The sequence below is a fragment of the Notechis scutatus genome, chromosome 2, assembly GCF_049901735.1.
Source record: "Notechis scutatus isolate UNSWTSFEM ecotype Mainland chromosome 2, rNotScu1.2, whole genome shotgun sequence".
Classification (NCBI taxonomy): Eukaryota; Metazoa; Chordata; class Lepidosauria; order Squamata; family Elapidae; genus Notechis; species Notechis scutatus.
Window position 1 is genome coordinate 150,451,579 of NC_142010.1, and position 15,713 is coordinate 150,467,291.

The 15,713-nt window shown below is 39.4% G+C and overlaps 1 protein-coding gene across 4 annotated transcripts in view; it reads right to left on the reverse strand.

Moving 5' to 3' along the window:
• Positions 1-15,713, reverse strand: part of SLC38A5 (solute carrier family 38 member 5) — a 38,568-nt gene that overhangs the window by 20,527 nt on the left and 2,328 nt on the right. For 2 of the 4 annotated variants that reach the window (XM_087956709.1, XM_087956710.1), the window contains exons 2-4: positions 12,332-12,424; positions 7,786-7,951; positions 2,590-2,778 (exon numbers count right to left, since the gene is read on the reverse strand). In XM_087956709.1, the coding sequence (XP_087812835.1) occupies positions 2,590-2,681 (92 nt within the window). In that variant the 5' untranslated portion in view covers positions 2,682-2,778; positions 7,786-7,951; positions 12,332-12,424. The remainder of the gene's footprint in view (positions 1-2,589; positions 2,779-7,785; positions 7,952-12,331; positions 12,425-15,713) is intronic. The other 2 variants (XM_026676345.2, XM_026676347.2) reach the window with 1 other exon arrangement.

Sequence of the window (15,713 nt, forward strand, 5' to 3'; positions counted from 1 at the left end):
CCTTTTAGTGATAAGTCTTTCTTACTATTGCTTAATGGCTAGACGGGTGTGTCTGTGTGTGACTGTGAAGGGAGAAGAAACTAACATTATCAATCATTGACTTAAATTATGCCAGACTGGGCAGTCAAAGTTTGAAGCCTAAACTGAACTGCCATTCATACAAGGAAATGTCTACCCAAGCCCTCTATAGCCTCCGGTATCTCCCAGCATGGTCAGAGGCTGCTGTGGGAATGGACTTGCAGCAAATCCATTTTTCCCAAAATGGTTTCATGTACTGAGGGGATATAGATTATGAGCTATGCAAAGAAGCCTCCAGCATGTTCTGTATCAACCAAGACTGTGTCATCCCAGCAGTGAGCTTTCACTCTGCCTCTCAAAGAAGTCTCAATAGATGAGATAAAAGGTCTATGCAATTCTACAATTAACTTCCACAGGATAAGACTTGCTTCCTCTCAAACGGAGGCTCTGCTTAGCCATCATAGCTAGTTTATGAATCTACTCTAAACAGATGTAAAGATTATCACCAAGTCTCACAGCAGCATACATTTCCAACATAAGAGAATATACAGTACGCAGCTCAGGATTGAACTGTGGCATCCCTGGTGCTCTCTGAGCTTGGTCGTTTGCTTGCAGATAATTCATTACCCAACTAAGTAACATCATCAGTGCTAGTCAGTTGATGTAAAATAGCTTGCTCTGTCAGCGTTGGTAGGAGTGTAGTCTTCTTGATAGTCCCTTGATTAGGGTATCAATTTCTGCTTGATTGTATCTGGTGTTAATACTTGCATATCTGGGTGTTGGATGCTGGAGAGGATGTGTTCTGGTCTTTTTTTCCCCCTGGTTCTGTGTTCTGATTTTGTTGGGGTTTGTTTTTTAATGACATTTCCATATATCAAACCTGATATCAGAGTCTGTATGACTACTTACACTTACCATTTAGTTGTCCAGTGGCAAATCTAGAGCATGAAAAATATTTTTTCAAATGTATACCTGCCATTAATTTCTGGACTTAATAAACAACTGAAATTTTGGTACCCTTGTTACTGAAGGTACCTGTTGATTATGCAAAATGGTGCTCCCTGAAGCCAGTGCAAAGAAAGAACACAGGAGAGCACCTGATGAAGCTAACGACCTCTAATAGTATTATCTCTATGGTACATCTTACCGTCTAGGTGGGAACTGGGTAGTTCTAGGTAGTTTAACTGAAAATAAAAAATAGTCCTGAATTGGAAGCTTGACAGAACATAGAACTAAGAAATGTGTGTGTTTGTTTGCTGCTGGCGGAGTAGTTTCTAAAATTTTGGAGAAGAGACTGATGATCTGTGTATTAATTTTGCCACTAGAAATAGTTGCTTCTCAATCTGCATCTTTCTATATTACCTCCAGGGCTTTTTATTACAGAAATATTTTTCCCTATGTGGGGGAACTACTCTGATGTCTCTTTGCCTAACCTGAATTCCTGCTTTTCTGGCTTCGATTCTGCCTGCTCAGTTAATTTCCATCTTTCTCATACGCTGCCCAATTCTGCATGCCCAACCTTCTCTTCTTTATAACTTCCAAAATTAGAATATATTTTTCTCTTTTTTTTCTGCTCCATTTCTATATCGACCGTACTTGTATTTGTTTTGAAGGCTGCATAAAAGCATATATACAATTATTATGCAAATTTCTCCTAAAATTCACAATTTACACAAATTTTCCTAATATATAGATATAAATTCCACAAGTATTGGGTTTATTAATTATAATTAATATTTTATGTTGTTTCTTGTTGTTGCCCTTTCATGTGTGAACTGCTCATCTTTCCCTGCAATAATCTTTGTCTTTTGTGCTGTATTTCTAAGCCACGACTCTCTTCTGCAATGTGCAGACGCTGCAGGAATATAAATGCATGCCTCGATTCGCAAAACTTGCAAAGTTGTACATTCGGTTCATTTTCACTATACAACCACTCGTTCAGCAACTAGTTATGAAGGCACGGATTGAAGTCCTCATTATTGCGGCTGTTGCAGTGTCCCCACAGTCATGTGATGGCAGTTTGGGCTTTTGGCAGCCAGCTCATAATTATGTCACAGCATCCCATGGTTAATTGTGAGCTTCACCGCTGGCTTCTGAAAAGCAAAGTCAAAGGGGAAGCCAACCAGAGGTCGTAAATGGTGATCATCTGTCTGTGGGAGACCGCAACCATGCTGGATTCACAGTAACTGGGACTGCCACAGCTGCCACTGTAAGTTGGCACAGAGACGAGATGCTGTATTTTATGACCCCATCACTTAGCAATGGAATTGCCAGGCCCAATCACCATGGCAAGCGAGGACTCCCTGTACGTATATTTATTGCATTAATACCTCACCTTTTCACTGGGAGCTCAGTGCGGTGTATATATATATAGAGTCTCCCCCTTATTTTATCCCCCAGAGTGTGAGGTAGGCAGGGCTGAGAGAATATGATGGGTCTGAAGTCAGAGGGTCAGTTTTACAGTCAAGTGGGAACTTGGTCTCCTGGTCCCAATCCCTAACATATTAAACTGTTACGCCACAGAGGGTGTATTCCCAACAGATTTCTCTGTCACTCCTACCAAAGACTCACCCATCCTCCAGGACAGCTGCTTTGTCACTGTCAGGTATTGTACCGTTGAATCTTTCGGTGCCAACCTCGCTTCCCATTTTTTGCAGTTCCATCTTCGCAGTCGGTGGGGTGTTTGCTCACGGATGTGGGCAACGCTTTCAGTAAACCGCCAGCAGCAGCAAGAGCAATACACTTGGTTCAGCAGGATACCTGAGGACACGGAGAAGACTTCAACAAGCAGCACTCAATAATACTGGGAGTGGGGGAGGGGGTAAGGGGCTGGGATTAGGTAGTCCTGAGAATCCAAATATTCTACTCCCAGCTACAGGAAGGGTGTGGATGGGGGAGGGGAAGGGAGGCACCGCCAGAATAGTTTTGCCACTCTAATGAAAAGGCACGCCAAGAAACATGCAGCGGTTCCAACCCCATGCCTGGGGGGGAGTCTGTCCTGACAGAGGGTAGGCGAGGAAGGATGTTAGCCTGTTCCTTCTCCCACCCACACCTTTAAGCATTAAGTTGGCAGGCTGCTTCCCTAAGCGTTTTCACACATCTGCATGCTACTCCCAAGAAAGATGGCACGTACTCCCGTACTCCCTCACGTACTGGGTGGTGTACCAACTGCTCTATCAGCCTTCCTCCCCTAACAATGACCATTATACACTAAGGTAAGAGAGAGAAAAAAGCACTAAAACCCACAGGGGGAAAGCACATAACCCATTTCTCCTCTTCCTCAAAGAGTCTGGCTTGAGAGAAGATGTATTTTGTTGTAGTTTTGTCTGAGGACTGTGGGGGAGGAAGGAAGGGAAATCACTGGGGGGAAAAGACGCAGTAACATGTGTAATGAACACAACAGTTGCATTCACACCACAGATTTACTGAAGTGTCGTTGACCCAGCCTTATCCAGGGAAGAAAATTCACTCCTAGATGCACAGATAAAATGATCCCCAAATTTGCAGAGCTACCTTCTTATTCAGAAACGTTAGAGCGTTTCATCCACTCTTCCACCTTTCTCAACCTGGTGCAGATCTGAATAAGCAGGCACCATACAAGAAGACATTCTCCACCATAAACCTAATTAACATAAAAGGCTGCCTTGTTCCCACCACCCCATCCAGCAATATACTTCTTAGGTCTCTTAGTTACATTACAAGCTGAAGTCAACAAAGATTTTACCCAATTCTGCAAATTTTAAAAACCAACCAGCCCGTAGTGTATGTCTCCCAGGCAAATTGTACAGAAGCCTCAGATTGCTAACCCACTTAAACTGAGAATAGCAACAGGCCTCTCTGCAGCGAAATATTTTTGGTTAGGTTTCCTGAGGGAATGGGAATGGGGAAGGTGAAATTACTCAATCCTTGATCAAGCATGTAATGTTAAATGCACGCTTACATTTTCGTATTGCTACCCAAACCAGAGGTGTCAGGTAAATGAGAACTTTAACTTTCATCCCACTCCACAGTAACCTAATGAATCCCTCCCAACTTCTAGCTGTCTGGAAGAGAGCTCCCACCAATGCTAATGGAAATAAAGAAAGAAGGAAAGGTTCAAAAAAGAAAATACAGAGACACACCTGTCTCTGGGACCCAGGAGCCCAAGGGTTAAATGTGCCACCTGGGAAAAGCTGAGAGAAGGCTGGGTGGGGCAAAAATGCAAATGGAGATGCCTGACTGGTGCCTTGATCATTAACTGCATCCTTCCCTTGGAGATATATTCCCACAGAAAACATAGAACAAGAGCTTTCTATCCTGGTGGGATGAGCCGATGGGCCTCACCACCGCTGGGAGTAATAACCGTGACTGTATTTCTCAGTTCTTCTTTCAAGCTGTGGGAGGTACAAAAAAAACAGCAACTGTTGAGAACCCATGACCTCTAAATATTGTGAAACTTACTGCCATTCCAGCCAACTTATCCAATGCTGCAAAACTGGGAAGGTTGCTGTCCTTACTATGGCATGAAAGGGGGCGAATGCAAAAGCTGCATACAGTTTACGGTCCAGTGGTATGTTCTTTCCATAACAAAGGGTGGCTGATTTGAGGCTCAATGAACTATGTGAAATTAGCCCCCTTGATTAGTTTGTTGTTCAGTATGTTGGGTTAATCATTTATTAACCCAGGCGATGGGTTAACCATGGTTAAGTAACCAAGGGTAATTGTCCTGCATACACAGCTGACTTGGTGTCCCAGCTTTCGCCTGGTGTTTCCATTTGGTCGTGTCACTTGTGATTTCAGGTCAGGGGTTCCTAAACTTTTTGCCATCACCCCTCCTTTTAGTGTAATCTTAAAGTACACACCTAACCATCCGAACACAAAAAAAAAAACAGAACACAAAGGAACAATGAAAACAATACAAAGAAACTATAGGAATGTTGGATTTATTGTAACAATGTAGATGAAAGGTTCTTTACCTCTCCCCTAGATTCTGCCTGCACCTCCCAAGGGAGGTATACCTCACGGTTTGGGAAATCCTATGCCAGAAACACACCTAAGATGGAACACAGGAGTTGGAGCCTGGGCAAAAGGAAAAATTGGCCTGATGTGGTTGACTACAAAAATGCATGCAACCCACAAAAACCTGTTCCCAGGACACTCCTAAAGTAAAAGGGGTGGGAAGGAAATAATAATAATAAGATGCCTGGAAAGAAAAATTAAGAATTTAATATTAGCTATAGCTGGGCTTTATGCTGTTTCCTTTCTGAAATATGAAATAAAACTAATCGTCCATCTTTCAGCCACAGAAATGGGACACCAGTGGGCTACTGGTTTGTGAACTTCTTTCATCCTTCCTATTGGTGAACAAACCACGAGCATAACCGTGACTTATAGTGCTACTTGAATATGTTTACTTAAGTTCAATTGTGTTCGGAGTGGCTTCTTCTTAAGAGAATTATGTGTAAGATTAAAAATTATGTCATTAAGTTTAATGGTATTTTGTATGAGGCTTGCCTTGACTTCAAGTTTTTAAGCATTTTACCCAGAGTTTTTAAACACTATGATTGATATTAATTGTAGTTAGTAATGATAATAGCAGATTTACATAATGCACAGAGCCTTAATGTGGTTTTGTTCTTGATCAAGAGTTGTCTAAACCCTGCTTGCAACACCAGTATGGTTTGCAAACCTGTGGCTTAGTATGAGTGAATGCAGCCAACCATGTCTTCTTTAATAACTCACAATTAAGCAAACTGTGAGTTCAGATCTTACCGCAAAGGAAATATGTCAGTCCTTTTCTAACTACTAATGAATTGGATTGAAATTAAGTACATCTAGCCCATCCACAAAGGATAGACTCGTTGTGCACACAACTGGGGACTCTTGATCAACAGCCAAACATGACTAGAATGTCATTTCACCACAGCACAACACTGCCATCCCTACAATCTTCATCCCATTTCGAGGTCTGAAATATCATCCTGATTTGCAAACATTATAAAGCGATAAAGACTTATCTTTAGGCCACGGAAAAATCTTTTAGCCTCTGATTGCAATCCCTCAAGGAAACCCATGCAAAAGATGACTGTCAGCTATGATCGGAAATGATCGGAAACCAAAAATAGCAGTATCCAATAACTTCTAACTGAAGGGCCAGAAAGATTATTTCCTTTTGTTTCATTGGCACACACATGCATACAGACAAACAGAAACACACGGAACATTTCCATTTTCTTATCTTCCCAATTTTTTGCCCTGTGTTTGGTTCAGAACCTAAATTATTTACGAGTGTCCAACAGATTGTATGATGCAGTACAGAGCATGGATCTAAAAAATGTATTATAAAAAAACGTAGTAGCTATGTTTGAGAGAGGTGACAGAACTGAATAATTGCACTGATAAATTAGAATAAATAGATGTATACTGATAGAATGTTCACAAAACATGGGAAATGGATAGAGAAATGTTAAGATGTACAGTATCAGTAGAAAGGCAGCCTGATCTATATGAGAAATTAATGTTTAAGAGGCAAAATTTGCTTTATTTTCTGTATAAAGAACCATGCTCCTGCTATTTTGCCATATGAAAGTGAGAGTTGGGTGTTTCAGGAGAAATACAGAAGTTAATTGAATGCAATGGCAATGGGGAATTTGTGTGATAACAAGGCAAAATGAAAAATAATTGGATTATGAAATACTTAAATTGAGTACAAAAGTACCCAACATGAGCAATAATAAGGTGCAGTAGCATAATCATATAGCTGAATGATTTATATCATCTGAAGAGTAACCAAAATATGTCATATGCAGCAGAGAAAGTAAATGAGGAACAAATTGCAAAACATATATAGGAAGAGTTAACAGGCAAAAATGAAAAGTTCAAGAAAATCATGGGTCTTTCTCACTGATCTCAGCCGAAATCCTTAAGAAGACATATGTAGGCATACATACAAAATTATCCAACAGAACAGGTAAAATAAATGTATGGCATGTTTCAAATGATCTGTCCACACCAAACTGAAATAGTTTTTAATAATGAAAAAAAAAAAAAAACAAGTTAGAAATGTTCTGAACAATGTCCCGAACAAACAAGATTCCTGCCAGTGTGGAAATTTAGTTACAATTCTACTTTTAACTAATAATAGGAGAGCAACGATTGGGCATAGATAGGAACCACCTCCCTCAAAGCAGCCTTGGGTACAATCATGACTTTTGAAAAATTAAACAACTGGTATCAAATTTCTGAAATGTCCTCTCAAAGACGACATTTCTAACCACTGAGTGCATTTCAGGTAATTTACCTCAAAATCACATTTATTTATGTGTTGCACATTATACATAAATACAGCAAAACTGGAATGAGATACATGGAAAAGATAATTATGTTATCTCTGAATAGTACAATACAGAAGTAAAACAACTAACAATTTTTTAAGATCTTGCAACTAGGTTATCTGAAGACAGACTGGCCTATCCAGACAAGTAAAATGAAGGAGAGTTTCTATCAGGCTGTTAATGGCTACAACAGTTATATTCTTTCAGAGTCAGCTGGGAATATGACCCAGAGACTTCTTGTCCACGTCCAGCATTTTAATCATCACTTAGTTTCTTCAGATTCTACAATTCAAACTATCATTTTGCAGCAAGTGCTACTTCTCAGTTTTTCAGTCAAATATTTCTGCATATGTTCAGAATTAAAAAAGAAGATTAAGAAACAACTATTGCTCAATGTCAGTATGATGACACTAAGTCTGCAGAAGGGAGATGGATGTGCAAAGTAACCACAAACCTTTTTAGCAGATTAATGTCCAGACCACTAATCTTTAGAATGAGTTTTTTCTCACAACAATCTGACTTTGCTACTCCAAGGATCCTGTTACAACAAGTATGTTGTTTCTTTCACTGTTGCAGCAGATTGGATCACCAAGTTTGTACTATCGTAAGCCGGCTTCTTCCTATAATACAAAATACAAAACAATCACCACAGGAGGATTCAGCAGAGATTTGAGCAAGTGAAAAGCATTTCTGGTTCTGAAGTTCTACTGACAAAAGGAGATTGATTTATTTGTGTATTATGTAACCTCCCACTCCCCTGGCAACAACAATCAATCAAATAAGTCATTTGATGGGCTCCATTCTATTCTGAGGTCCCCAGACCTGTTGTCAAAACCAGGTCTTTCAGGGTCTTGTGAAAGAGTCAGAGTGGGGGCCAATCTTTGTGGAGATGATGTTACACAGGGAGGGAGTTACCACAGAGAAGGCCCCTCTAGATCTCTAGAGGAGACTCATAGCATTCCCTGCCTCCCTGCTCTGGTGGGTCATGTAGATGTGACCAGAAAAAGTCAGTCGGTCAAATTACCTGCCCCAAGCCATGTAAGGCATCGAAGGTGACAACCAGCACCTTGAATTGGACCCTATATACACAAAGACAGAGGAAATACTTGAAAATATGCTCACAATAACTAATGCAACCAGAGAAACACTATGGAAGAGGTGGGAAGCTGAAGGAGGCAGGAAGAATGTACATAGCAGTACATTCTTTGCTCAACAATTTGAGTGAGACCCAGCAAATTGTTTTAGAATAAACCCAAATAAGTTAATATGTGAACATTAGGTGAACGTTTCAAGAAATGCAGCAAAGTAATACAGAAGAAGAATCACATCTGGTTACAGGCTATTTTCCTACATTTAGTCTACTGTCTTATCTGCCTTGATAAGAGTTATATCTTAAACACACCTGAAGGGCATGAGATTTGTGTTAATTACAACTAAGGAAATATCCCATGTTCACTCCTGGACTTTGTTTTACAGAAAGTGGATTGTCATTGCAGTTCAGTCTTTTCTCTTTTGCCCAAGAGCCAATTTTATGAAATCAACTGAAGTGTGTATCTCTTATTAAAAAGAAACTGTTTTTCTGAATTATTCCACCTTTCTATTTTATAACTGTAGTTAGCAGTAAACATGTGTAAAAGGGGAGTCAGGGGCAGGAAACAGAAGACTTCAAATATTATTGAATTACAGTTTCTAGCTTGTACAGCTGACATGGGTTTACACATAGGTTGCTACGAGTTGCTGTGAGCGCATCAAAATTTGAAAGCCATAGGTTCTCCAGGTTTTATGTCTTAAAATGGTGAGGTGGTATTGCCATGTAAAGCCATAAAGTATAAGAGATTTAGTTTGTGTTCCATCATTCCTCTAAGGAGCTCCAGGTGTGTTTGTGGGGTGAGTTCATCTTTTCATATCATCTTTCTTTTATTTATACCAAAACTATGAAATAGACTGTGCTGAGAAAAATGATTGAGACTAATTCACCTGGTGGATTTCAAGGTCATGCAGGCATCCCCCTCACCATTCAAATCCAAACACTAATTACCATACAATATTAGCAATGGCATCATCATACTTCTTTCTATACATTCACACCCTATTATTATAAAAATCTGTTTATTTCACAATAATTATTTTGCTCTGTATATGGACCCAAGCTAAACAGGACCAGGAAAGTGTGAGAATTTTTAATCTACGTACTTTAGGGTAATAAGACATTTGAGTCCTGAGCAAGATAAAATCCAATATTGTAGAAAATCATGGTAGTTTCCAAATGTAGATTCCAATTTCTATTACCTCCTCCAAATATCAGATCTTATATGACTTTCTATATGTCTGGGGATTGCACAAGAGTACATCAAATCTAGCTGTTAAGTCAAGTGATTAAAAAAAAAAATCCCTGAAATCTGGAAAGGAATCGGACACTTTCCAATAACAAATGCTAAAATATAAAGAATTGTCTGCATGGATGCAAACGGTAGTTCAAGCTACCGATATGTGGACTGATTAACAATACAACAGTTGCATTCTTATTCTGAAGTAAATCCCTTTGCATCCATTGGTTCTAGAAAATTATACACATCACTAAAATTGCATTGTGTAAGCCCAGTGCTAACTTCAAAGGAAGCCAGGAAATGATTGTCTTGCAAATGCTTACTAAAACAAAACAAAACAAAACAAAAATACACTCTTTCATTGTCAAAAATAAATCAAAGGGTATGTTTGCATTTTGTCTCAACCAGTTCCACAAAAACCTCTTAAGCTAAGCGATACAAACAAATAAGAGAAGCCCTCTGATTAGTTTTCTCAGCTCTACTTTCCTTTCCAGGGCATAAAATGGTCTACTTCCAAACCAGCTGCTTAAATAATTGCTGCATTTACTAACCAACTTCATGAATGTTTGCTTAATGAAAAACTTCATAGAAATATGGGTGTATTTCTGTAGATGCTAAAGTAGTATAAGCCTGTCAACAAGTGAAGTCTTAATTTACCCAGGGAAGATACAGTCATCCTATTCAGCTACATTACCCAAAATATGTTAATAATTTAAAAATGAACCTTACCAATATTTACTTGGAACTAAATCTCACAGAGTTTCAACAAGGCTTACTCCCAGGAAAATATGCCCCTCCAAATTTGAGTTTGATTAATCTACCAAAGAAAACATCTAACCTAAATATTGAAATTGATAATGAAATGCCAAAGTCAGGGGACTATGAACTTTAAACCAACAAGAGCTGATTGCCACTGGCTTCTGGTATCTCATGCATTTAGGATCTCCGCGGAGGGATACTAAGGTCTTTCTGACCCTCCTATTACAAATATTAGTGATGCAATTGAGGCCTGCCACGCCTCCCTCTTTCCAAATTTTTCTTCCAAATAATTTTATTACGGATTACAAATAGAGTAAAAACTAATAGAGACTACAAACAATATAAAAAAGAAAAACAGGATGAAAAAAGAAAAGAAAAAAGGAAGGAAAGAAGTAGCTTCCCCCTTCATCCCAGCAAACATAAACAATTTTACTAGCTTATCACCATTTCTTAATACAACATATACTCTCTTTTCCCCATAACTCATCTCTAAACTAAAAACAAAATCCAAAAACTTTGTTATTGTTCCTTATCAAAAATGTTAAATAAGGGATATCAGATATAATCATCAATGTTAACCTTGAATTAATAGGCCAACCATATATTCCTTCCCTGTGCTTTTGAACAATTTTGATTTTTAACCCTTCAAATAAAGTCCCAGAACTTGATTTCTGTTCATCTTTTCATTGTCCTAAGAAACTTTCAGAACTTTAAAATATCTCTTTTATGTATCCAGAATTAAGGTATGTCTCTTTTTTCGGTCACTTCTCAAAACTCCTTTTGTCCCTCCCTCTTTCCAAATCAATGTACTCTGGGTAACAAGGATCAGGAAATTCTTATCAGATTGCCTGTTTCCAACAGAGGTTTCCAAGAAGTCCAACAGCTTCTCTGTAGGGGTGCTGCCTGTCAGTGTGAAGAAAAGGGTGACCAAAGAAGCTAGATAAGCTATCCCCTAGGTAGGATTAGAACCCGTTATCTGGTGGCTTTCACCAACTAGCAAACAGTATGCAGGTAGTCCTCGACATGCAGCGGTTCGTTTAGTGACCATTCAAAGTTACGTCACTGAAAAAAGTGACTTATTACTGTATAATTTTTCATACTTACGGCCTTTGCAGCATCCCAATGGTCACCTGATCCAAATTCAGACAATTGGCAACTGACTCATATTTATCACGGTTGTAATGTCACAGGTTCATGTAAGTCACCTTTTGCAACTTCTTCTTTTTTTAATTATTTTATAACATCCAAAAATTCCAGTTTCAATTGAACAGTGTGTTGTCTGGGTACAGATCATTTTAGGAAATAATAATCAAAGTGTTTATCCATCTCTTCCACCTTCTTCTCCATTTGTTCTGATTTCTCTTCTATTTTCTGCATCTGTCGTTCATTTTTGGTTATTATTTGTTGGATATTCTCCATTTTATTGTCCATCTTTTCCATTCTTTCCTTCATGTTTTCAAAAAAAAATTTTTTTTTCTTGTGGCTTCTGATAAGCAGAGTCAATGGGGAAGACAGGTTCACTTAACAACCGTGTTGCTAACTTAACCGGTAATAGTGATTCACTTAACAACTGTGGCAAGAAAGGGTTAGGGTTAGGGGGCAAAAATCACTTAACAAACGTTTTACTTTAGCAACAGAAATTTTGGGCTCAATTGTGGTCGTAAGTCGAGGACTACCTGTACAACCTTGAAATCCATCCTCCTAGATCGGAAAGACTTCGGTGGAAGACCCACTTGGTATCTATAGTTGCGAGTGGCCTTTCCCTAGTGTGACGAGCACTAAAGGCCAAATTAAACTGGCAGCCAGAAAACGATTTAAAAGATCCACAGCCATCATCCCCAAAGCAAGTTTCTCCTCTGAAAAGATTTCCCCACTCCAATGCATGGATACTTTGAAATAAGCTGCACGTGCTACCTTCATATCAGGTGACAACAGTGGGAGGAGCAATAGGCAGCAGCACGGACATGTTCAGCGCACATCCACTCCAAACAAAAAGCACATGCCATCCTGAAGACAGCCATCGATTGGCAGGAAAAAAAACAAAGATTGAAAACCAGCATTTTGCCCCAGATTTGCTGTTTAAAGGATCTGCCCAAGGCAGAGTCTTATTTCTTGACCCATCCACCCCACCCCCATTCTTTCCTCCAGAATCCAGATGCTGACAAACATTAGCATCAGCCAGGCCATGCCCAAAGACAACTGCAACTATTCTTGTCGATCTTGCTTCGGGGTGGAAAAAGTGCTGAAATTGCTTCCAGCTGTATCCATATGCAGCCTGCTTCATTCTTCCATTTTTCCCCCACGCAACTGTAGGCGCATGAGGACAACCAGACAAATATGCGCCTTTTTCTAACTTAAAACTGCAAATTCCGAGAGCGTGGAAACTCCCTTTCTGAGGTTACAGGATAAAAATTTTCTTGTGACCTGTGTTTCGCTTCCTGGATTAGCTGGAAGGCCTACCTCTCTCCATTTGCAAGAGAAGAACGGAGCATTATTGTCTAGACACAAAATGGAATGGTTGCTGTGTACTCCAGGCCAATGGGGAAAAAAAACTGCAAAGGCCAGAACATGACAGGGCTTGATATATGAATGAAATCAACCTACTGGCCAGGGCTTGGGAGAGTAACTGAGCCCTACGCAATTTCTGTTTGGTCCCAGGTTGATCTCAGTTTGTTGAAAGGAGCAGGAATGCAGCTTGACCCTGAAAGACCCTGGCAACAATCCTGATGAGGCTCAGCTGCTTAGCCCTCCCAGGATATCTTCAGCACTGAAACCAAGCCCAAAATAAAACTAGGAAAAATGCTTCCAAGTCTATATAACAGGGCTGTTTACACATCATTGGATGATTCAAATTTTCCATTATTTTAAGCATATGGGTTTCAAAGACCTAACCCCCTCAGCTACAACGTTAGCATTGGTCCTCCAAAACTGGTTCAGACAAACAGAACTTCCAGTGATTATTTTACATGTCCAAATGTATCATCACAGGCAAAAAGCTACAACCAAGATGAGTTCACACATTTTGAGAAGTAGTTTGGTCTATACATTCCTTTTAATATAAATTCAAAGCTATGAACAAAAGGTTTACAAATGCAAAGGTTCACACATTGCACTAAATCAAAGCCAAGTTCACCAACGTATGATTTAGCGCAAGGGTCTTCAAACTTGACAGCTTTAAGACTTGTGGACTTCAACTCCCAGAATTCCTGAGCTAACATGACAGGAGGAGGAATTCTGGGAGTCCACAAGTCTTAAAGCTGTCAAGTTTGAAGACCCCTGATTTAACTCAACAATGTACGAATGCAGCTAGGACTGTTTCCAGTATAATCTGCTGACTACGGGTTTGGGCGAACCCTATGCTCTGGCGATTGGTTAGGCCCACCCACCTGCCCCCGCTTTAGTCCGTCCTTTATTTCTGCAGTTTTTAAACTCAGCTGAGGCGCCCTCAGCTGTTTTACTCACCGGCATTGCCATGGGAAGTCAGTTTTATAGCTGTGTTTTTGTAATGTGCTGCGCATGCACCAAGCGCAAGTGCGAAGCACACACTCACCAAACCCATTGTGAAACTGGTAGAAGCCCACCACTGGAATCCGTATTGATTCCAAGGAAAATTTGAACCTTGGCAGTACTCCGTTTGGATCCAGCAAAGGAGCTAAAGCTCGTTCACATTTAAAAATAAATGTATTCTTTGAACAGAGACCCAAACAGGAAGAGGAGAGAAAGAACAGGCTCACTACAGTCTTCTATACAGGTACAGTCTTTGACTTATGACTGTTATGGAGCCTGTCCATTACCTTTTTTTGTGGCAACCATTAAGTGAGCACTGCAGTTTTTAAGCAAAATAATTATTCACTATGGGTATGGTTTTGCAGAGACCTGGAAATGCTAATTTTCAGCAAAACTGTCATTAAAATGCGATCACGTGACTGCAGGATGCTGCAGATTGGAAAGAGTCCTAGCTGCATTCATACATTGTTGCACTAAATCATATGGTGGTTAACTTGGCTTTGAATTAGTACAATGTGTAAATACATTGTATTTGTAATCCTTTGTTTATAGGTTGAGTTTATATTAAAATGAATGTATAGATAGACCAACTGCAACCGGGTTACTGAGTGCCTGAAGTCCACTTATGTGACCAGCGGGGCAACCACTAGAACTTAGATCTAGGTCATAAGTAGCCCCCAGGTAGGTCTGCTATAACTTCCAACAGTTGCTAATCAACCGGTCGTAAGTCAAGGACTACCTGTAGTAGGACTTAAGTGGCAGATATCAACATGTAGTAGAGGTGGAATGGTGAATTTTTATCTTTTCAAAAACATGCCTCGTTACATGTTAAGACTTTTTAACAGCATAGTGTGTGTGTGTGTGTGTGTGTGTGTGTGTGTGTGTGTGTGTGTGTGAAAACAACAGATTCCTAAGTTTGTGCAAGCTTTAAAAGTTTATTTTTTTTAAAAAAGTGATCCAGCCTTTGCCCAACTCAGTTATGTATTTAGAGGTCTGGACATTTTTCAGACTTCTAAATAAATGTTGCTTATTTATTTAGTACATGTCTAAACCATCCTATCATAAGACTGGGGGAAAGACTTGGAAAAAGAGTATGTGGATTTCTTACAGCAGCAAGAAGCAGCAATTTCTTTTTATTTTAGGCTCACTTAAAATCTTACTTTAATGAAACCACTTTAATGAAGAGCAGAAAAGTATTGCACTTTGCAGGAGTTCCAAACACGATCACTGTTGCCTAATAAAGTAGGCAAAGGTGTAAAAGAAGTGCCACATATAAACGTGGGAAATACATCTAAATGACAGGGTAGTCTATTTGCAAAGAATACTGAAAAGACTCTTTACGTTTGCCCTATTAATTGTGATGATGGGAGGATGTCAAATAAATCTGCCATTATTTGATGAATACCTAAAGAAGGCAATCAAAAGACAAGGAACAGATATGCTGATCTTATTATCCATGATTAAATTCAGATCTATTGCTGGATTTGGAAAGTATCAAAACTGTCCCTTGGACACAAATTAGTGAAGGGAAAGAGAAACATACATACACACACTCCCCATTTTCAATCTCTTTCCTATTTTGGTAACCAATACATCAATTTTAAGTGTTTAAATAGTAATTAAACTGCACATGGTGCAATCAAACACAGAGAAGATCTTTTTGGATCCTGCAACAAAGAAAATCTATCTACAAAGCCTCACTAAATATAGATTAATTATGATCCATTAATACATTTTAAACCAGCCTAAAATGCCCACAATGCAGGAAACAGAGTAACCACTCTGAACC